At 33.5% G+C, this 25031-nt stretch overlaps 2 protein-coding genes and 1 long non-coding RNA gene across 3 annotated transcripts; 2 read left to right on the forward strand and 1 right to left on the reverse strand.

Moving 5' to 3' along the window:
* Positions 1–160: 160 nt before the first annotated feature.
* Positions 161–1337, forward strand: LOC142537248 (uncharacterized). The gene is made up of 2 exons (XR_012818504.1): positions 161–652; positions 769–1337. It is a non-coding gene; the product is annotated as an uncharacterized LOC142537248 (long non-coding RNA).
* A 1014-nt stretch (positions 1338–2351) lies between these two features.
* On the reverse strand, positions 2352–3847 carry LOC142537249 (E3 ubiquitin-protein ligase PUB24-like). Its single transcript, XM_075642801.1, has one exon. It carries the CDS (start codon positions 3634–3636, stop codon positions 2395–2397), a length of 1242 nt encoding a protein of 413 aa, XP_075498916.1. The 5' UTR covers positions 3637–3847; the 3' UTR covers positions 2352–2394.
* Positions 3848–15176: 11329 nt separating this feature from the next.
* LOC142524435 (transcription factor LHW-like) lies at positions 15177–21041 on the forward strand. The gene is given in 11 exon segments (XM_075628442.1): positions 15177–16022; positions 16934–17116; positions 17198–17279; positions 17398–17439; positions 17527–17586; positions 17712–18914; positions 18916–19473; positions 19556–19657; positions 19832–19972; positions 20106–20231; positions 20568–21041. Coding segments are annotated over 11 exon segments (2802 nt in total). The 5' UTR covers positions 15177–15927; the 3' UTR covers positions 20778–21041.
* The last annotated feature ends 3990 nt before the right edge of the window (positions 21042–25031 follow it).

Raw genomic sequence — 25031 nt, forward strand, 5'->3', positions numbered from 1 at the left:
GAGATATGATGGCGATGAAAATAACTTTCCAAAGTCGATGAGGAAATAAGGGGTGAAGAAAGAACATTTTGCGGAATTTTATTGCCTCCACAAATAACTCTTGACGTATGCTATGTTTGTAACAAACTATTATAATTTTTAAAACAAATATTGAATTAATATATTAATTTATCCGTTGGTGAATTAGAATAAACGAAATAAAGAAAATGATTTTATTTAATTTCTAGATTATTAGATCTTTGATTCATTAGTGAGATAGTACTACTACGTAACAATCCTTTATGGGCCTGCCCTTTCTGGGTTATGGCCCTGTTTTCTACGTTTAGACCTAGCCCAATCAAGAAATATAAAGGCGGCGCAATCTCGTTCGTTGTTCTTGTTCTTCCTTTGTTTTCATCGAATCGATCTTCTCTTCCTTTACAGAATAAGGCTGAACTGTCCGGCCAGGCCATGGCTGAGTGGCTTCGCCTTACGTTGTAATGGAAGTGAAGAGTGACTCGGTTGAGCAGAGACAAAAGACATAAAATTATGTTTGGAAAGAAAGTTTTCTCTGTATTTTTGCAGTGCAACCGGATGGCCTAATGGCAACAGGAAAGATCTGGTCAATTTATTCATCTTCAATTTCTTGACCCTATCCTGATTTATGTCAAAAGTAACATTTTTTTACTTGATCTTTGTTTCCCTTTGTGTGTTCTTCTAAACTTTGAAGTGGCTGAAATGATTCTTGGTGAAGATTTTATAAAATAAAAGTTGGTTTTAACTATGCAGAAAATGGGGGTTAATACATGGTTTTGATTGCTTATTTATGTTGTTTACGAAAGGGAGTCGAAATGCGAGCATTTGCAAATAAAAGAAAAGCTCTTCCAGACGAGGACAAGAAGCTGCAATTGGAATATGAAGAAAATCAAGAAAGACTGCACAATTTCCAACTTTTGAGTCAAGATCGTGCATCATATGCTACTTTTAAAATTAAGAATTGAAACGGCGCTCCTTGCTATGGCAGTGAGCCGAGTGCGATTAAAGAACCAAAGAAAAGGATAACACTGCACCTTGTGCTTGGCTTTGTGGTAGGATCGTGGGGTGTGAAACTAAGAATAATACAAGTCGTGTGAATTTGTTTATTGATGCAAAATTTCGGTTGAAGCACGATGCAAGTAGAAGAGCTGGATAAGGCGCTGAAGCCCCAGATTCATGCAAAAAAAAAGGTTAAAAAATTAGATCTTTTGGTACTTGAAATTATGGTTCATGTGGTTCGACGCTTGGATAATATGTACATCGAGAATATTTACTTACATGATAGATACCGTCATGAATTTTTTTCTTGAAATGTTCTGTTCTATTGTCTGGGTATGTACAATGTTACTGTCTTGTGAATAATCTTTGATCAGTGAATTTAATAACTCTTACACGTGAAGGGAATGGGGGGGACAACTTCATGTTTTTTATGTTGTCAAGGACGACGAACTCGTTGTATGTTTTTTATTGTCAAAAGGAAGCATGATCAAGCCCATGTTCCCAAAAATTTCGGGCCTTTTGGATAGTGATCACATGATTATAACGATAAATTTGATGTCGAGGATAGTTGCTTGATCCAAAGTCATTGGATCAAACATTGAAAAGTACTCGAAGGATGTTGGATCGACATGTATATATAACGAAAAGTCACAGTCAAGTGAAATGCAGCATAGGATATAGAGCAAAGTTGAAAGAGAAGCAACAAAATCCATTGTTCTACGAATCTCCTTCAAGATTCAGGAAAGAACCACCCTGGAAATAATCTTCAAACCAGCAAAAGAACCATCATCCTTGTGCAATTAGCTAGCTACTGTTTGATGTAAGTTTTCTTAGTATTTTTTGACGTTAATTTTGAAAATTTGTTGATATGGTTTCTGAAACCATCGAACCATGTACGTGTTATGCTTCTTAAAAGAACAGATTATAACATAACGTTTGTTACTAAAGAAACTATTTGGGGACACAACCTAGAAATGCCAAGTTTGGTTATTATTTTTTATGGTTATTGAATTTTAACCAAGAACTGCAGTTGTTTCTATACTTTCTTGGTTGAGGAAGAGCGATTTGTGGTTACAAGACTGTAATAGGCCAACCGAGTTCAAATTAGGTCCTTTATTTGTACCTCAAATTTAATTTTAGGGGGTTTAAGTGAGAATACTTATGACTTTAAAAAAAATTATTTTTCTCACTGGCCTTTGTGCGTGGTATCAACTTCCAAATTAAAGAAAAGAACAAGGTATCAACTTCAAAACCGAAATAAAAAATAATATATTTTTTTTCATTTTCTCCGTAGTACATACATACATACGATAGGTATGTTAACAAGCTAGAATAGAATAGAATACAAAACATAAACCTTTCAAAAAATTTCCCTTTTTTTCATCGGGTATAGCAAGTTAAAAGATAAACTTGAATGCAAGGGGAATTGCTCCAAGCATAATTATGCAGTCTCAGAATATCCCTGGCTTTATTCTTCAAATAACCCGCACAATCTGCCTGAAGGACCATGCACAATTTCGAAACAGCGCTCACCCTTAACATCTCTGAAACCACCTCTCGAGTGGCTGAAAATCGAGCAAGCGACTCGATTATGCAAAGTGCTCGATCATCAGTTGTCGGAGAAATCCTCAGCAACCGTTTCGCTGCCAACGCAATCCCACCGGCGTGCTTTATAAACTGCTGACGGCCTTCTGCACAAGTGCACAAGTTTGCCAACAGACAGAAGATAAGCTCTGTGGTTTTTTTATCGGGATTGTTAATTAACTCGAGTTCCATAATTTCGAATATGGCTCCGGCTTCCACTATTTTCATCCTGTTCCTTCCATGAGGGGAAGTTTGTATGAGAACATGGAGAACAGCTTTGTTGTCTTGTGGAGATTTGTTCTTGTGAAGGATACTCACCATTTCTTTGAAGAAATTGAGCTTTAACCTTTCCAGGAGACTGGTTTTTGCAACTTCGGTCACATTTTTCAACATTTTAAGAGCATGAATCATGGAAATATTTTCTAGTTCATCATTGCTCAAAACCCACAAAAGAGAATGGATGAAATCAATGTTTTCTTCAACGATCTTCTTGTTTTCCTCCGTTGGAATCCATGTTAGTTGCAGAATCCTCAAAGCTTCTTCAAGAAATAGGGTTTTACCTTCTTTAAATCTTTTCAAGATCAGAAAAATCATCGCTTTCGATACTCCTGCTTCCGCCATGGGTTTCTGGTTCTTTTCTTTATCTTTTGCAAGTTCATCCAACTTCTTTAGAGCATTCAAATGCGACAAAGGGTTCCCGCTTTTCACCTCGCGGATGAGTTTGAATACAACAGATTTGTGTACGGGAGATTTCGGAGTCGGGATTCGTTCGATCCCACTTTTAGGATTGACAATGCACCAGGCTTGAATCAATCTTCTGAGCATGTGGTTCGGAGTCAAGTCGGAGCTCGTCAGAGGCAAGAGCTGTTTTGTGACAGGACACACGGCGGAGGAGTGGCCTTCTGCGGCGGCGGTGAGAAGCCATCGCTTGATGCTTTCGCGGTCGTAGGTGATGCCGGAGACGGTGGTGACTGGATCCTTCATGATTTGGAGGGATATAGGGCAGATGAAGTATTGGGGTAACTCGAGTTCATCCATTTCAAGAATCTGAAAATTATTCAAAACTTTGAATGATTTGTATGGATTTGATTTGATTTTTTTATGGTATTTGCATGGATTTGATTTTGAAACAATAGATATGTGGAAAATATTTATAGAATGTTTGGGATAAGTTGAAATAAATCCACATTTCCCACGTCAAGTGGTAAGAAATAGATGGCGGGGCTTTGAATTGAACGAGAAAGAGAGGAGACTGAGCCAACATAATTGGAAGAAACATATAATAACGAACAAGGGTGGTTGATACTGGATCTTACTATGTAAATAATTCTACGATATTATTCATTAATTCTTTTTTTAAAAAATATATAATTTTCATGTAAGAATCCATTTTACTAAATTTTAATAAAAAAAAACCCTTTGTTCGAATTATAAAGAAAATTCATTAGATATTCTTGTGCATTTAACGTAGTAAATATTCTATTATAATACAAATTTATATAGGAAACTTATTATAAAATTGAAATAATTTATATTTCTTATTATTTAAATATAATGCAATTGTGATATAGATAAGCATATATTAAACGCTAAATATTTATTTAAAATTATATTAAATTATAAATTAAAATTTTATATTTTAACTAAGTTTGTGAAATTTTAAAGCATTCATAAAATGATTTGATCACATCAACATTATTTAGTCAAAGTGATAATTTCCAAGCATATCAATCAAGGGCAATAAAGGAAGAAGAATCATTATTTTTCAAATTTTGATCAAATAAACTTATTGGAATGAAAATCTAGTTGAACATGTTTCCTAGATAAACATTTTAATCCACAGATTTTTAAGCATTAAATTCTGCGTGCTTGAAAATTTTAATGGTTTTTCAAAAATTTAATTAAATTTGCTATCATTATTTATTTTGCAGCTAGTCTTTAATATTGTTTCCCAACTTTAAATTTTTTGCCACCTTCTATATATACAGAGAAATTTAAAATTTACATAAAAATTTATTATGCAAAAAATTTGTAGGTTCTTGTTCGATATTTAATTTTCTGAAAACCAATTATTTGATTTGTTCAAACTGTTTTTTTTTTTTTATTAATGTATGATATGATGAGAGAAACATGTAATCTGATAAGCAATTTAATCTTATATATTTATACTTTTTAGTAATATATTATTTTACCATGGCTCGTACATACATATATATATATATATACACACACATTTTTTATACGACAAGTTGAATGGTCCGCCGCTGGTTTATTAACGTACGAGCAAACATTATGTTGACTTTCAAAGATAACGTGTCATAAGTTTATTGGCCATGTATTGACATGGTAAAATAAAATTGAATTGCTGTCCCTATTGCTCACCTATAAAAATACTCGTGCCTTGTGTTTATTTCATCAAAACGGGTCAAAGTCACCATGGTGCTTACACCAGCCACATAATATTATCTATTTCAAGACGTGAAATCTGGGTTTTCTAAAATTATTTGTAAAAATATAAATGTTTATTATTCTAAAATTAAGTTAAGTGAGTCAACTTTATAACCTTGAGAGACTCAACTTACTATCTTGCAACTTATTAGAATATAAAATATGACGTCAGATCTTAAACAAATTATCAAAGTAACATTTATCACTTTACAAAAAATATTGTTATCCGTAAATTCACAATTTTAAATCTCCTGAACGATGCATCAACTCAAATTTCTCCATAGAATCCATTATTACTCTCCAAAACAAAATTATTCTTTAAATAAAAATCTTAAACCTCCTCCTTGGAAGATGGAGATAATGTATGGATGTTCCCCAAACAAAAAAAAAATGATGGGATTAGAATTAGAATTTGTGAAACTATTTTATAGCTTCGACCTACCAAACCAACACAATAGGCTCGGTCATTACGGCAGTTCAATGGAATACTATTTTAGTCCACTATGTTGGAGCAGATAGCAAACAAAGTAGGGAGGGACCCCTAACATTTGAATATTCTTTTAATTTTCACGACTCACCTAACGGCGGCGGAAGAATCCTACCCTATAATTTGACTAGAATTAATAAGCTTGTTTTTTTTTTTAACGAGGTCGTCACTTATATTTTTGTTCCGAGAAAAGCTTGTTTTTTTTTTTAACGAGGTCGTCACTTATATTTTTGTTCCGAGAAAAGACAAAAATTTATGGGAGAAGATCTCACAAGTCGTATTTTGTGAGATAGATATCTTATTTGAGACCGTCTTATAGATACAAATCTGTGAGACCGTCTAACAAAAGACTTACTCCTTGGGAAATGTACATTTTGTAATACATGATCTCAAATTTATCATCTTAAATATAATAATTAGACTCGATAAATTTATCATATTTTCTACTTTTACCAAATTCGACTTTGATATGGTAACTATCCTTTGTAACTTTTGCCCTTTTTTTAAATATTTTAAGGGTGATAGATATTAGATAGCCTTTTTCATTTGTGAATATTATTTATGTTTTTTAATTAAAAAAAGTATAAATAAAGTTTATTTTATATTTTCATGTACTAGTTTTGGCTTTCTAAAGGGAGATGGATTATTTTATTTTTTCATTTAAGGGATAATTTTTAAAAAAAATATTGGTGAAGCCTACAAAAAATATAAATGCCCTACAAACAAATTAGATTATACACATCTCCCATTGGACCGAAGTGAATCCGCAACATTAGTTAGTTCTGGGCCGATGATCGACACTAAGAGCCCAACCCAAACTAATTTACATATCTAATCTATAAAATTATACGGCAGTTTTGGCCCTAAATCCAACTTCATCTTGGCACAAAACATCAAAAAAATTGTTGGATTGGACAGAGCCTTGTGTATTAAAAAAACATCACTTGATCAATTTCAACTCAAATTAAAAAAAAAAATTGAAACGAAATGGATAATTCATCATATTGTGTTTGCGTGTGTTATCTTTGTCAAATGAGTAGGTCTCTTGTAAGACGGTCTCACGAATATTTATCTGTGAGACGGGTCAACTCTACCGATTCACAATAAAAAATAATATTCTTAGCATAAAAAGTAATACTTTTTCATGGATGACCCAGATAAATGATCCGTCTCATAAAATACGACCCGTGAAACCGTCTCACACAAATGTTTTCCTTATCAAATCAAAATTCCCCACAATCATAAACTTTTCAAGACATTCATAAAATTTGGCCATTAGAAAATGGATGAAGATCAAGCAAAATTTAATGCACTTGGCCCACCAAAAGTAGCCATCCACAAAATCATCACTACAAAACAAAACAAAACATCATTTTAGTAAGTTCACCCACAAGAAATGAAATGGACGGTTGATATCTTATCTTAACTAATACTATAACATTGTGTGAAACAATTGGATTTGGACATCATAAATCGAAACACATTATATATATGATCATCATGTCATATAATTTGCTTTTTTCTACAATCAATTTCGATTCAGCATTTATTCAATCTTATCCAAAGTCATGTGCCCAACTTTCAAATAATCACTACTATGGACAAATAAGTTCTTCTCATATATTGTATATATGTGTCCCATGTCATGGTTATATATATCCGCGGTTGTCATGGTTAGGGATGTACACGAATTGAGACGAGCTCGAATATTATTATTATTATAGACACAATAAGTTGATCTGCTATTGTCGTGGGCTCGTGGATGGAGGTTATGGAGGCTGTTATCGATTTAATGATACGTAAACTATTTTCTTCGCAACCGTGTAATTAACATAAGCCTCGTTATGTTAGTAATTTAATGATGCTCAATAAAATAATCGAATGAAAGAAATTGAAGTAGGTCTTTTGTGAGACAGTCTCACGAATATTTATCTGTGAGACGGGTCAACCCTACCGATATTCACAATAAAAAGTAATACTCTTAGCATAAAAATTAATATTTTTTCATGGATGTCCCAAATAAGAGATCTGTCTCACAAAATATGATACGTGAGACCGTCTCACACGAGTTTTCGCGAAGAAATTGTTTTGGTACCTACATTTTAGGGCTACACGATGGCTAACCAAAAAAAATATACAAAAAATTGGATATTCAATAAGAAAATGACTTAATATTTTAAATTATTTTATTCCAATTTCCGTTTTTGTGACCTGGCAATGAAACCCCATAAGGAATCTAATTATGTCGCACTTTCGAAAACATTTTATAAGGATACTAATTATTCCACAAAGTGAAAAGAATGTATCGTATCATTGCAATTTCGATGCAAAAGAAGGGGGAAGGGCTTAGTAATTAGGCATGATTTGGTCCGAAGCATGCCCATGCCTAATGCCCTACCCATGTCATGGTCTCAAAACACTCACCATTTTCTCAATCAAACTCAAACACAAGTATATATAAATATAATTCGAATTCGGTTCGAATTCGATTTATGTCAATGGATGACCGTGAACCTATTTTAGACAGTTAGGAGTACATTTAAAACTCGTTCAAACTTAATATAATACACATAATTTTGACGGTGCGAACAAACTAAACACAATATTATATTCTATCAGGACAAATTTATTTTCGTTTTTCTTTTTATGAAAACTGTTAACCTAAATAATTGAACTTTCAAAATAATTGAAACCCCTCCTCCTATGTTTTTTGATGTGATATTACATTTACAACATTAAATGTGGATATAGAGATACCATTTTTTTCTTTCAACAATTAGAAAAATGGTGACATCAATAGGGAGAACACTCCTTTTCGAAAGACAAGAAAAGATGAAAAGGTACCGGGACAATGTCAATGCCCTAGATCTCGGCATCTTATAATCTTACAAAATTATATGCCTTTTCAAACTTTACCCTAATTTATTTGCACTTAAAAACTCAACCAAATCTTTATTGATTTCCCTTTTAACGCCAAGAATTTTTAATGACTTTCTTGTTACTTATTTCATTCACTTTCTTGAACGATATGAAATTCTACGTGATTAATCGATATGATCGATCGTAGAATAATCTGATAAGTACGTCATTTTTAAAAACCTGGAGAATGGAGACGAACTAGCTTATTGTTTGCACAATTGGATTTATGCTAAATTAATTTCTTGATGTAATTTTATGACTAGAAAGCTCACGAAATAATTTGGAGGATCAGTGCAAATCAATCGGTCAATATTCTCAGGCTCCTTGCGGCATATCTCCCTTATTTATGTAATTCTAAATTTCATGTCTTTCCGTCCAATCTTTCTTTTGAATTCGGACGATGTATAATATGATTTCGGTGGTCCACATATATATATTTATTCATAATAACTAACCTTTTATATTATCCTCTATGAAAAAAATAAGAATTTATCGAAATTGGTAAAAATACATCATCGAACTAAATAGAAATATTTAGTGACTATTTCTTATGCTCGACCTACAATGTATTAAGCCGGCTTCTCCGGGCTCTGGTTTTTAAAGAAAAATATTAGTAAATAGAGTCGAACACACAAACTTTTATAAGATGATCTTACGAATTAATTTGTGAGATAAATCTCCTATTTGGGTCACCCAATACTTTTTTATGTCAAAATATTACTTATTATTGTAAATATGAGTGATGATGCCCCGAGATATCCCGGGTCATGGATAATATCCATGGTTAATGCCCGGGTCAGGAGAATAAAAGGTTCTGACCATACCAATAAAGTAATCGGACGGATCGGCACCCGAGTCATGAAATTCACCCGGGATAACGAGAAGGTGGCTGGAAGAACCCACGGAAGGGCCGGTCAATCAGAGGCCAGGCCACGAGAGCACCCGAAGCCGAACCTCCCTGAGAAGTTATACATTTATGTTCTTATAAGAAATCCCGAGGAATACCTCACCATGATCATTTCGATATGAGTGAAGTATTTAATGCCGCCGATCAACAGTGTTTATAGCCGATTTATCTCTGACATTATTACAAGTGGTCAATAAATCAAGTGGCCTGGATGTGACATGTGTGCGATTTGACATGTCAGAACAATAGGGTATAATCAGCCACCCTATTATAATTAATGCTCTCACACGAAGAACGAGTTCATCATTGAATCCTCTACTATAAATATCAGGTTTTTTACTTGCATTTACTATCTTTTCAGATATTAATTCACATTTAATACTCTCATTTGCTACACAACAATTATCACAGCCATCACTTGGCTACATTGGTTTTGTTGCTCGAGTGCCCTGCTGACTTAAACATCGGAGTGGCCACGCCGGACTCCCCTCCGGCGCCCATTCACGTGGTTATTTTCTTCTTCGCAGATCCTTCAAGGAGCTCGAGAGTTTACAATCCAAGTCCAGCGCCTAACTCCTATTTCCTCCAATATCCTGATAGTTTACCCGGCAGAGTTCCTGACCCAACTCGTCCGTTTCGCCCGGGTTGCATCAATGAGCATGATTGACTCGTCATAGATAAAAATCTTATAACAAAAAACTTACTAATAATGGGAAAATCAACATTAATGGTACTTATATATCGACCTTCATTAATTCAAAATTAAGTAAAGATGTTCAAACTTTCGATTACATCAATGTCGCGTAATTTATTCTGGTTAAAATGTTTAAAAATATTTATTTTTTGTTAGAAGTACGAGGGACGTTACATTTTCTTCCCTATTTGGGTACAAAAGTAAGGAATTAATAAATAATTACGTTAGTTGGATAAATACCTAATTTTGGGAAAAATTTACATGTACGGTGTGCTGCAATTTTTTCCTCAATCTTTTACGAGATTTTAACATTTATTACCGAGAGTATTTAATTTTATATGTTGCTGTATTTTTGGTGTATCGCAACAAATATTATAGTGTGTGTGTATATATTTCTATTATTTAGAATCTTTATAACACATACAAATGGTGTTTTGGTCTGATTTTTTTGTTTTGTTTTGTTTTGTTTTGTTTTGTTTTTTCATTATTTCAAATCATAGTATGATTCTTTATATTTTCTAGAATTTAAATATTATTATCATTTAAATATAAATTAAATTAATTATAAAAAAAACCATAGAAACGTTCAACAAAAATGGACTTGTATATATAAAAGTTGTCTCGGGTCCTACTAGCATGTGTTACGTATTGTCCCATGTCCCATTTATTTTTTGGGTTGAATTCCCAATCTCAAGGTTTACGTATATACATATATTTTCAATAAAAAAATTATAATAATGATATTTGTGTGGGCCAAGCAATTATTCAAATGCCTAAAATAGAAATCTTTATCAATAAAAATTTCAAATTGGGACACACGAAAGATGATTGCATTTCTTAACTCGACGGTCCAAAAAAAAAAAAAAAAATTAGTTTTTCAGAATTTTAATTGATTTGGGAATAAAAATCACAATATATATTTACGATATTTAATCTGGAACGTCGCATATTTAGCCTTAATTTCTATCATGAATTTCATTTTAATCCAAAGTATAATAAAATATTGTGTGAATGGAATATAATTTACGTACGGTGCTGCTAAATTTCTTTCTATTTTACTACTATTTGAATTGAGCTATATCTTTTCGTACATTGTTTGGCTCGTTGATAAGATGATGAAAGATGCATAGTATAAAAATAATAAATCAATATACTAATGAGAATGATATTTTGTAGAACTTGAGCCAAATATCATACAAAACAACGATAATTAATCAATCAATGTCTTATTTTTCGCATCAAGTGATGCCTTTGTAGTGTATCCAGATTAGTTTATAAATATTTCGATTCGATGGAAGATAAAATATAATACGCACATCAACACACATGAAAAATAAAAAGTTTTATATTTATTAATAAGATTTTATAATAGTTAGACAAGCTTCTCATGAAATTGCATTCGCATGGATTAAAAGGAAACCATGATTAAATTACTCCACGTTATTTTTTCGAAAAATAAATAAATAAATAAATTTCGATCATATTTCAGTACAACGTATTTTTTAACCAATTAATCTAATTTAAGAACATGGTTAGAGCAGTAATGATTTATAGTTAATCTAAAATTTCAAAATATTACTTTAATATGAAAAAGGAAAGTGCACCCAACCATCGACCCATCTTTTTACAGCTCAACGCAGTTTCTTTATTATTCCCAGTGAATGTATATTAATATTTAATTATATTAAAATAAATTTCATTTTGATTCTTCCACAAGTCATCCAAGCCGTTGATTTCATCTGATCTTTGTCCGTAGATCCCAACATCGAACGGTTGGGTGGAGTTCATGAAACAATAATAAAATAAGTTAGATCAATATATATTTAAATATTCTCCGCAACTTCTTTCGTTGATGATACATAAAAACACGTTTATTATAATTTTCTAAATCCAGCGACTTCATTTTCACTAAGACACCATTTGATTCGTGTGATATGATAAGTAATGATATATAATAAGAATGATTATAAAAGAAAAAATAAAGATAAACAATAAATTATGATAAATTATATGATATTTGAATAATGATATCATATCAAAAATTTGAATTCATTATGTAGTATTAAAATAAAACCAAGATAATAAATTAAAACAAAACTCATTGTGAAACGGTCTCACATGCTAATTTTGTAAAAAAACATATATTCAACTCGATCAAATTTATGAAAAATATCGATTTTTATCCTAAAAATGTTATTTTTCACTTTAACTATATATTAAATTGATGTGTCTCACGGAAATAAATACATGAAATCACGCCAAAATATAACTATTTCACTCACCTAGGTCATAAAATTAAAAATTATTTATTGTAAGAAAAATCATTACATAAATACATAAAGAATAAGTGTTTGTTTTCAGATTTAATTAATTAAAAGATAGACAAGAACTGGCTTTGTCAGGTAATCACGGTCACAACACTAAATTGTCACCCCGTCGATTACAAGTTTGTCTTTTAAGACCTGTTGGGTTAAAATTAATTCACGCATATCAATAAAAAATAAAATAGATTATTTAAAAAAAGTTCATTTTATATGTAAACAAAAAATTGTTGATGTTTTTTAAAATAAAAATATCATATTTATGTTTTATCATATAAAAAAAATAAAAAAAAATCAGAGCCCCTAAATTATGACATCGAGTGCTTGAGTATTACGAAATAAGCAACTATTTTGATGATGGTGTGAACCATTATTTGTCTGTTGACAAAAACTTGTGTGAGACTGGTTTCACGGGTCATATTTTTGAGACGGATCTTTTATTTGGATCATCCATGAAAAAATATTACTTTTTATGCTAAGAGTATTACTTTTTATTGTGAATATGGGTAGGATTGATCCGTCTCATAGATTAAGATCCGTGAGACGGTCTCACATGATACCCACTCTTTTCGGTTATACATGGTAAACTTAAAGACCAACGCAATATTCTGTAAAAAAATACTAGTAATGTAAATCACAGTAAGTAAACCATGTATTATATACTCACCTAAAAAATGTTGGTAAGAGGAATCGAATTCATGTCAAATGCTTGTTTACCTACTTCATTAACTCGAACATATATTCACGAGAGTATGCTGGATTTATATCTTGAACTCGTTTGATTTTTCATACTATTCTATACTTCATGCACATATCTAATAAATTAAGAGATTACATGTAAGATCAAACTCGAATCAATTGTGTCTTAATTCACACTCTCCGTTTTATTCATACCTAATATTCTTAAACACACAAATATATAATAAATATTAATGTAAAATAATTTATATTCCATGCTTAAAAAATAGCGCGCACGCACACACACATATAATATAATTATAGCATTAAATTTAATCTATGACATTTTGAATCGAATTAAATTCATTATCGAGGACGGTCACTTGATAAGATAGTAAAATAAATTTAGGACGTAATATTACTAACTCCACACTAATTTAATTTAAACTTGTTAATCATGACTTAATTACTCGTATTGTCTTCATTAATATATATATATCCATCCAACTAAACTCATACGTATAACTGCCCAAGTCCATGAATCTGCCCAAGTCCAACTATACCTATTTATTCCATTTCAGGTAAAGAAAGTCAATTTCGTACCAAATCCACAATAATATTAATAATAATTATAATATATAAAATTGTTTTTTTTTTCTTTCGCCAATAGTAAATTAATCAATACTTAGGCTCATTTGTCCTCTTTTGCTTATATCTCATCATCACCGATTTTCTGGGTCACTTTGAGGCCTTCGTAGTTCGTTCTAGAGTTAATATCGTTGGAGTAAACATGATTATGGCTGAAAAACATAGCATTTAATTTATTGTGTGAGACGGTATCACATATCGTATGTTGTGAGATACATCTCATATTTGAGTCATCAATGAAAATTATTACTTTTTATGCTAAGAGTATTATTTTTTATTGTGAATATCGGTAAGATTGATCCGTTTCACAGATAAAGATTCGTGAGATCGTCTCACAAGAGCCCTACTCTTGTTAATTAGCATCGACATTGAAAATTGAAACTTTCTGAAATAAATTGCTATTGTTGATACATTTACTGCTTATTTTTCCAGTTTGTAAAAATAAAACTGAAAGCAAAAAAAAATACATCGTACGATTTTAACTGTTATTAACAACATATATCCTTAAAACGATATAAATTAAATATTAAGTTCTAATGAATAATTTTCCACTAAAGTCAAATTAATTTTAAATATAAATAAAATGTTTTAAAAAACGTAAATGGGGGTGACTAAGAATGGCGTCATTAATCTCCCGGTGGATCATGGTCTTGACCCGACTGAGATCCTGGGGTCGAGTGGTTTTCCCTCCTCCCCTCAATTCCCTTTTTCGTAATTACTTCCCGATAAGGAGGGCAATGACGAAATTCCAACAGTAGACACCAACTTCCACTGTTGGGCTGAGAGTACAGCCTCTGAATCTATCCTGGCTCTGACCGTCTCCACCACCAAGGCCAGTAATTTGTTTTCCGGAACAACGATAGTATCCATATAATTGCCATTTTATTTGTAATAATCCAGTTTCCGATAATAAAAAAAAAATTATTGGAGTGAAATAAAATGCGAAAATGGAATCTTCATATTAATTTTTTCTTCGAGTTAATATTAATTTTATATGGATTATTTTTATTTCCTTTTTAAGTTAACATTTCAGCTTTTTGGGTGATAATTTGAAGGAAACAGTTTTGACAGAACCAATTACAAAGATTCTTCTTTGGAATTACGTGAAAAAGAAAAAGGGAAAAGCCGACAAATAAAATATCCTTGTCTCAAATATAAAACATGATAGATTTTGTGGATAATTGACCGGAATATATCGATTTCAAATGGAGACATGACTGAACCCGATTAAAACAAAAAATAACGTAATAAGAACAAATAAACTCAGGGCTCCCTCCATAGAAGATATAATAAGAAAGCTCAAGCCAGGGCTTACTGTATAAGATATTACACAACTAGCATGAACAGTGTAACTTCTTTTTATCAAGGTAATTAACTAAATTTAAATCAAATTCAAAAATCATAGAAAATGGCCAGGAATCCACTTTTTTTATTTTTTTTAAAAGATGAGTGGCATGAATTGCAATTCCACCGAAAGTCTAGGCCCGTTTCCATGACCCAGCTCTCATTGATTAATCATCATGGCGCATTTTAGCACACTTCCCCACCCATCGAATCCCATCATCTTCCTCTGTTGTCAAGTGGTGTAACAAAAAGAGGAAGGAGGTACAGAGAGCATCATTCATTCATATTTCCCCGCAGAAAGAAACTTCGGAAACACATGAACAGATTTGATTCCCACGAATTATTTCATCTCTAAACTACTTAAAGCTCTGATCTTTATCCCCACACCTGCAATTTTATCCAGGATATTCACGTTTGAGGATGGAGAAAGTGATTCTTGTGGTTAACTGCGAGCTTAAAGCTTGTGGGATAGTGTAGAATACTTCTACGTGCTGTGGGCTTTTCTCAGCTTCGTTTCACTTCTCTTTTGTTCTTTTTTTCGTTCTCCGGAGAATGGATTGCAAGAGGAAGCTAACAGGGGATTTGGGTCCGGAGAGGAAGAGGAGCGGAGGTTTGAGAACAAAACAGGCGGGGCGTGCGTCTTGCAGAGGTAGTTAGTTAGTCTACGCCTGCGACCCATTTTATATTTTGAGGCGAAAGAAAAGAAGGAAAAGAGAAACGGGGTTCCTTCTAGGAGGAATAATACTTTATTCCGTTGTTCTCTAAGCTTTGAACTGAGTATCTGGTTGCTGCTTTTTATATTTATATTCCAGAATATTCACATTCTTCTGTCCATTGGTGCATTTGTTGGCACTGTTACTGCTCCGTTAAGTAGTTGAAAGAAATGGGGTACCAGTTGAAAGAGGCTTTGAAGACTCTTTGTGGACTCAACCAGTGGTCTTATGCTGTTTTCTGGAAGATTGGATACCGAAATCCCAAGTAAGTTTGCTAAAAATCACAGCTTTTCCCACCAGTTTTCCGTATTTAAAGCAAAAAAAAAAAAAAAGAAAGAAAATTCCAACCTCTGTGATTTCTTGTTCCTTTTCTTTTCTTGGAAGTTGGATTTCAATATTTTATATATGTTGCTGATAATATTCCTTTCTGCTTCCAGTGGACGCTTTAATTTTTGTTTTGCTTTTGTTTTTGTTTTTGTTCAGTTTTTGGGATTTTGATAAAATATTACAGTATGTTGTGTATCTTTTCGAAATTGTTTTTGATTAATTTGCGTGCAATCATTCTCTTTTTATCTTGAAATTTCGTGCTGAGCATTGACAACGGCGAGCAAACAAGAGAATGAAAGATAAACTCCGGTTCATTTTAAACAATGAGCCAAATGTAACCCAAAAATCATCCTCAAATATTTTGGTTGATCAGTGTGTAATTATAGGTAACCATAACATGATTTGACGTGCTGCAGATTTATTGGATATGCTTGTCGTTTTTTTCTTTTCGTGATCTAGTAACTTTCCTTTTTTAATTTTGGATTTTTGTGGTTGGCTCGATCAATTTGTCCCGGAGAATCTTAGTGGGAGGGAAAAACAGATTTGTTTTGATCTTATGAAACCTTTTCAACTGTTATGATTTCCTGTTCAAGAATTTGTTCATTTCTGAATATGTCCTTGTTTACATCTTCGTGTTCTTACTCTTTTTCTCTGCAACAATTTCTCGTTTCTTGATTTTTTTTTTTCATTTTTTGAACTTTTCTCGATGAATTCAAATGGATTCTGTGTGAAGTATTTCTTGATTTTTTTATTCATTTTTTGAACTTTTCTCGATGAATTCAAATGGATTCTGTGTGAAGTATTATAATAGAGAGTCTGTTAATGTTGAGCTGAAATTTGAATTGGCAGCCTTTTAGTATGGGAAGAATGTTATTACAATCCGAACTCTTATTCGACACCTCAAGATTTCTATGCTTCATGGGTTGCGACCCCCACCAGGAACTTCCAGTCCCAATATCATGCTGGAGAGAAAGTGTCTTTGCTTATAAACAAGATGATGATGGAAAATCAAGTTTATATTGTGGGAAAAGGGTAAAGCAATTTAATCTCAGCCACACATTGTATTGAAATTGATTGAATATAATTTATTGTTTTTCTGATTTTGTTTCTCAGATTAGCTGGAAAAGTTGCTTTCACTGGTAACCATCAATGGATACTTTCTGAAATTTTTTGTGGAGAAGCCCATCCGCCAGGGGTATGAAATAGAATGCTGGAGAAATCATGAATATGCTATACTTTATGAGATTTCCAATCCGTATGAAATGATTCCGATTGTTTGCTCGCTGACTTTTAGTCTTTTATTGGTCTTATAGGTTCTAAATGAGGTACACCAGCAATTCTCAGCTGGCATAAAGGTATAAAGATCAAAAAGTTTTTTGGTTATTTCAGTTTCATGTTACTATGCTTTATTGTTAAACTAATGTTATTTCTTCATTAAACAGACGGTTGCAGTTATACCTGTTCTTCCCCATGGTGTTGTTCAATTTGGTTCATACTTGACGGTATGCTCCTTTTCAGTAGTTCCATAGAACTTAAACGAGTCAATATTCAGATGACAGAACATAGCATCCTTCAACACATTTATGCTACTATAGTTTCATCTATAATTAAAGTGTTTCTGTCTCAGATGGAAGAGAACTTGGGATTCGTACATGACGTGACAACATTAGTATTTCAACAGGGAGAGGTACCTGGTGTCTTGCTATCTGATAATTATATGTCAAAAGAGTCTGCTCGAAGATTTGGGGTTCCAGTGTGTCATGGAAGCTCCGCTCCTGTTGACTCGTCTCTTGACTTCAGTACGATATGTGCTTCTTCACTCATCGCCGACGGTCTTAACCATGTTGAAAGCTCATTTCAAACCACACTTCTTGACACTCAAGCATCTGATTCATTTACTGCAGAAATTCGAAATGACTTGCAAACTAATGTTGCAGCATTTCAATCCTTTAACTCGAGTCCGAGTCGTATGAAACCCCGCGATTACGATTATACAGCAACGATTGCTCCTATGTTAAAAGCTGAAGTTACACCCTTAAATTCGGAAATATGGATGAACCGGCATACTCCTCTCTACGTCCCAAGGTCCACTGTTGATTTCCCCTCTCGCACATGCTTGTTGAATCGTGGCAGTATAAGTTGCATTGAACAATCGGATAGTGGCTGTCAAGGCCCTTTAAATAGCCTCTGTGGCGTTTCTTTGCCTACTCTGAGAAAAAATTCTATCTTGACTTCTTGTTCCAATGAAGGCGTGTCCATGCCCTGTAATGTGGAAACATTGTCAAGGATAGACTCTTTCTTAAATGCGAGTAAGACGGCTAATGAAAGTATTACTTCCAAGAGTTCAGATTCTGTTGGGATTAACAATATTGTGAATTTGCTGAAAAGAGAGGTCTCTTTCTCCGATTCCCCTGACCATTTGAGAACAAATTCCTTGCTAGGTAATAGCTCTTGCATCCGATACTATTTCACGGACAAAACGTTGGTGGAAAATGAAAATGACTTCTATTCGTCTAATGAAGAATTCAACATAACTCAAACTCGTGACATTTCTCCATCCCAGCACAACAAAAATCGAAATATGGTTACGCAGCCAATTTCTAGTTTAGTTGAAGACGACGAAAAACATAAATCGGAAGATCAGTGTCATACAGTGAGTGATACCAGGTACGATGAATCGTACCTTCAATCTGAGTCTGGAGATGATCTATTCGATATTTTGGGATCAGATTTTAAGAATAAGGTGTTTAGCAGTCGCTGGAAGAGTTGTAAATCACCCCCAAACACGCATGATTCAAATATGAATATTCCTTCTAAGAAGAGTCTGGTGTCATTCGGAAATATATGCTGCCAGCCAAGGAAACTTGGATAATGGGATTTTCTCATCTGGTCCTGACCATCTCTTGGATGCGGTAGTCTCTAACGTTCACTCTGCTGTAAAGCCAATCCTGGATGATAATGTTTCTCGCGGGACAACGTTGACCAATGCAAGCAGCCCCTTGCGACCCAGCACTGGATTTTCACATAGTCAGTGCGGGGTTTCTAACCAGATGAAGGGAGAGTTACTTGGTGTTCAGAAATACATTACAAAGGCAGCAACGACGAGTCCTTGTTCTTTGAGAAATGCTTGTTCCAAGGAAGATTCAGGAACCTGTTCTCGGATTAGTTCTGTTTACGGATCACAAATAAGTTCATTGATTGAAATGGGTCATGACATGAACCCAAATAATAGCGTGTCTACTGGATGCTCCAAGAAACCTGATGAAATGACCAAACCAAATCGCAAGAGGCTTAGACCTGGAGAAAATCCAAAACCTAGGCCAAAAGATCGGCAAATGATCCAAGATCGTTTCAAGGAGTTGAGGCAAATTGTGCCAAATGGTGCAAAGGTGATGATAGCAGGGGCTCCTATTTTTACATTTCCTTTTATGGTGATTATTCGGTGCTTATTTTTCATATTTTGTTTAACAGTGTAGCATGGATTCTCTTTTGGAACGCACAATCAAACACATGCTTTTCTTACAGAGTGTTACAAAACATGCTGATAAGCTAAAGCAAACTGGAGAGCCCAAGGTGTGTAATAACATTTCAAATCGTATTTACGTATCAGTATAGTTAATGGCATAAACTCCTTTGCATGGTCGTTCATGGAAGGGAGGACTGATAAAATTGCACGGCAAAACTGGTGTTGCATCTTATGGTTTGGAAAAGTGCTAAATTCTAATTTTTTTCCTTGTTTAAGTTCAGATTATTGACAAAGATGGCAGTTTGCTGTTGAAAAATAACTTCGAAGGGGGAGCAACATGGGCCTATGAAGTAGGCTCACAATCTATGGTCTGTCCTCTCATAGTTGAAGATCTGAATCAACCCCGTCAAATGCTTGTGGAGGTAATTCTAGCAATTTTTGAAATAACGAGTCGTTGAACCATAATCTGATTCCCTAGTTACGGAGTTTTAGTAAAACTTATCAGTTGTTACAATCTGAAAGTATCTTTGTTTTTTCCCTCGGACCCTGTGACAGATGCTCTGTGAAGAAAGAGGTTTCTTCCTAGAAATAGCCGACATAATTAGAGGCCTGGGGCTAACCATATTAAAAGGGGTCATGGAAACTCGGAATGGCAAGATATGGGCACGCTTTGCTGTAGAGGTAGTGGCATTTTCTCGTTACCTTTTCACACGTTATATATTTGGTTGAATGCCTCCAGCTGGATCAAGAGCTATGATTATTGGTATAGCACCAAAAGAATATTTCTACTGATGATATCAAAGTTAACTTCACGTGTTTGATTCTCAAGAGTTTTAAATTGTGATTGTCGAGGAGGCTATCTATGTGCCGTAATGATAGAAAAGTGAAAGAAGATGTAGTATGGTTTAAAGTTCTTGATTACGAAATCACTACCGACGATAATTTTTGGAGCATGAAAAATCTATAACATGGGAACTCTCAAGTAAATTAAACTTTAATTTGCACTTGTTTTGCCAGGCCAATAGAGATGTTACGAGGATGGAAATCTTTCTCTCATTAGTCCACCTTCTGGAGCAAAGTTCGAAAAGCTGCATTCCGCAAGCCAATGACATCAGCTGCGATAAAACAATTGCTGAACAAATTCACCATGCCGCGTCTCTTCCAGTGACTGGTGTATCCCATAACTTCCACTGCTCCATTCAAAATCACCAGACATTCAGTTTGTAGATGTTAAGAGCTAGCAACCTTGGGAGCTCGCCATGACTAACATTTCTTCTGAAGTCACACCACCGGTTGCAGTAGTGCCAATGTTTTCTTTGAAGCTGGAATGGACTTGTGATCCACAATAGTTCGGGGGTTCGTTCATGGAAGAGAAGGCCGGTTAAAATGAAATGTTTTTGTTAATATATTTGGCAGCGATGTTCTTATTTTTTCTAATGTACAGTAATGATGATGAAAGTGATAATATGGGGAAACTGGTAGTTCATTTTATGTTTCTTTCTTGTTTATTCCATGAAGACTTTTTTGGATTTTTATTGTCAGATTATTTCTCACCGCCACCTCCCTCACTTACCTCTGCATATATGTCTTGTGCCTCATTTGTGACTTCTTACCGAACACAAACTGAAAACAGCATGGATTCCAGGCATGCATGTTACTAGCTTAGGTACGATGAATTACTTTATTGGTAGAGCAGTTGACTTCTTAATTAAACTGAGACCCTGCCAAGCTGTTCAACACGTTAGGCATAATGTTCGCGATTCAACCCTGAAGTTACGTGGGATGCTTTCCGCCCTGAAGTCTCGGACTCAAACGTCCGCCATCCAGGATGTTACGCACAACATATGAATCATCCCACTTGAGATGTTTAGGCCACTGATTAAGTTTTAACCAAATACAAGTCATTTTTGTCCTTCAAAGTTGATTATCTTGTATTTTATTTTCGAAGTTTTGAGTTTAAATAAGGGCTTCCCAACTTCATATTTTCAAAACAAGGAACATAACTTAAGAGGGAAAGATCCATGCACGAAAATCATCAAAATTTCTGGTACTAGCAGTATTCATGTAAAATTTAGAAATCATATAAAAATTAAGAAATTTTTAAATAATAATTTTATGAGATCATTAATTATTTTAACGAACGATAATAATATAGAATCGAGATATTTCATACATTCTCGTAACCACAAGCTTACATACATTAAATTATATTTATATACAGATATAATTACGAAACATACTACTTATAATCATTAATATAATTTCCCACGTACATTAAAAAGCTTATCAGTCCCTGCTTGACTTAACAAAAGTGGTGCAAAAAACCCTATCTATATTTCCATAATTGATCGTTTTCAGATCCAAAAAAGCAGACATATTCACTTCTTGGACAAGGTTTCACCCTTTTCATGGAGTTCGTGGCTTCGTCGGGTCTCGCCCATTATGGTGCAACGGGTTCGGACCCGCCGGAACCCTCCTAAGTTCCCACTCCTCAGGCGTTTCGTGATTCCCATAGCTACCAGATTCAGGCATCCCACTAATATTAAAGTCTGTCTTCTTTCGCTCCAAATAAACCTGTCCACATGTATATTTATTTAGGTCAAAAACCAAGAATCACAGAGGCTGCTTTGTTAAGAAAATATAGTATCTTGAAAGTAAACATGCATATATTTGGCAGAAGATACATATACAAACCTTGCGATGCAGAAACAGTAAGCCTATCTTCGTGCTAGGCTCTGCATACATAAAACTAGAATTGTAAGTCTTGAACGATACAGATTCTTAATATATATTTGTATAATTAGAAACATTGAACGAAGAAATCAAAGAGATTGCTGTAGTGCCAACCAGCTGCAGATTCTTTGACACTCATTAGGGTAAAGGTTAGCACCACGCAGAGAAGTATAGTGTACTTAGACAAGTTAGATCTAACGGGCATTGGCTCCATTTCAGTGAACAGAAAATACGAAAATCTTGAACAAATGTCGAGGTTGATATGGAACAACTTGTGAAGCGTACGGGAGAATTTATAGAAAAGTATTTGATGTTGGGTTCTTTGGAGAATGATTACTGATGCAGCCATTTCTTGGGGGGTTACGCAATACATTTATATCACAGTGTGTAAATGCCATAAATACGTAAGAGAAAAAAGAAAGAAAGAAAACCATGGACGAAAATCTTTTTGGCAAATTACACTCGTGAGCCAGCTGGTTGGTATTCGAGCTGCCTGGGTTCGTGACGGCGCCGTCTCAGCTGATTGTGACAGCATGACGTCACTCTACGTTATCAAAATGTCGATATTGTTTATATATATATACACGTATATGGGTTCACTTCACCAATGTCAACAGGTATCCTTTACCATTGCCCCCAAAAGCCATGTATATATGATGATCTACTGATTAACATCTAAGTTGTGGGTATATTTTTGAACAAATAGCTGTTACATTGAAATATCGATGAGCGCACTAAGCATTGAGCTTTATTCGAAGAAATCCATGCGCAAAGATTAAGACATTAAGTCAAGAAGCTTTCACCTGAAGATTAAATTAAGAAAGCTCATTTACAAATATTTAATAGATAAAATCAGCGTCACGACCCATACCCATGTCTCAAAACGAGACTGTAAGATAGGTTCATGTACGTCATGTATGAACTATTTTGTTTCAATCCTCGACCTATGAAAATGGTTAATTACCCGAGTTGATATAGGAACGCTAAGAAACTCATCATTGATTCGAATACGCACCAAGTAGTCCTCCCACGTTAGCTTTTGCAAGCCATACATATCGATTGTAGTTAAAGCTATCCGCCTGTATTCTGTAGGTGGCTGGGATATGATATATGCATAAATCAATCCTTTCTGTTTCACCATCAAATCTTTTTCCTTTTTTTCTTAACGTTATCCTAGTCATGTATTTAATACACACACACAGAGCTTATATATGTATCATATACAATATTTTTAACGTCCTTACAAAATTTTTAAAATTTTCGGGATCTAACATATTTTTGAATAATATTTCGATATCGTTATGCAAGTTGGCCTATATAGAATTTGGTCATTTACTTAGATCAACGTTCGAGTAATACGTCGGACAGTTGAAAGACGAAAAATGGACTAAAATCAAATTATTATAATTTATAGGATAATATTTTAAACATTTTTTTTTCAATTTTTAGCGAATATATAAATATAATCATGATTACTGCGTAGCTAAGATTGCCATAATTGAAGAAATCCGATGCAGAGTAGTATCCTCAAATCTCACCATTGCTGAAAATGCCCCGACACCAGGTGTAGATTCGGTGTTTCATGTAAATAAAATCTCCTGGAGAAAATATTCATCAAGATCAAGAAATTACTGAAACGAGGGAATCCTCTTCTTCATGATAACGGAAACTGAGACAGTACTCTCTCAAGGCTTCATGTCTATATGTACGTGTTTTTTTACCTTTTACCATTTGTTCTATTTACTAGTTATCCTGTACGCGTGACGTGTGTACAGTTTTTTTATCATTATCGATGGACTAAAGTGAAATTTAACAAATTATGGAGGGAATAAATTGATATTTGAATTGTTAAAATAAAAAAAAATGAAAAAGTATGTGTTGAAATTTAAAAACAAAACAAAAAACAAAAGTGTAATATTTGTATCATATAAGGGTAAAATTGGAAGATTGAAATTGAAAAAAAAACAGAAAACAAAAGTGTAATATTAATATCATTTAAAGGTAAAATTGAAAAAAAAATTGATGTTCTTTTTAAATAGTTATTATTATTTCTTCACACTTGATAATATAATATGTATAATATAGAAATATAATTTTGATTGTTACACATTTATAATAATATTTAGTTTATCTATTGAGAGAGAACTGGCAGTTTCTGTTACCATATTAATTAAACTGAAACACCTGCCTTGTGTAATAATACATTTTCTTGGATTATACTATTTGTAGTACGAATTCACGAAAATACCCTTCTGAATCGTGACGTGATATGAGGGCAGGTTTGCCCTTTCTGGCAAAAATTCCATTAAAATCGACTCTGTCAAATAAATATTCACATTTAATATTGTTACCTTTTATTATTATTATTATTATTATTATATTACCAGCAAGCTAGCTGTGGGTGTAATTGGATATGACGGTGGATATCAACCAGGTGATTTGCCATCCTTTCATTTGACAATATATATATATATATATATATATATATATATATATATATATATATATATATATATATTATTTTAAAATTAGTTATTTCGTAAGCAACAAATATTTATTTTAAATAATTTATAAATATAATAAATTTAAGAAATATCTATAATTCTTTTAAAAGAACTACAAACGAGCATCATATCACCATCGACTCATAGAAGTTAGAGGTAGAGAGTAACGTGAGATAGATCAAATTTCGGTTTTTTATTACAAACAGGTCTATGAGAAAACCGATTCGAGTTTTAAAAAAAAATA

Source organism: Primulina tabacum, chromosome 2, assembly GCF_025594145.1.
Source record: "Primulina tabacum isolate GXHZ01 chromosome 2, ASM2559414v2, whole genome shotgun sequence".
Taxonomy (NCBI): domain Eukaryota; kingdom Viridiplantae; phylum Streptophyta; class Magnoliopsida; order Lamiales; family Gesneriaceae; genus Primulina; species Primulina tabacum.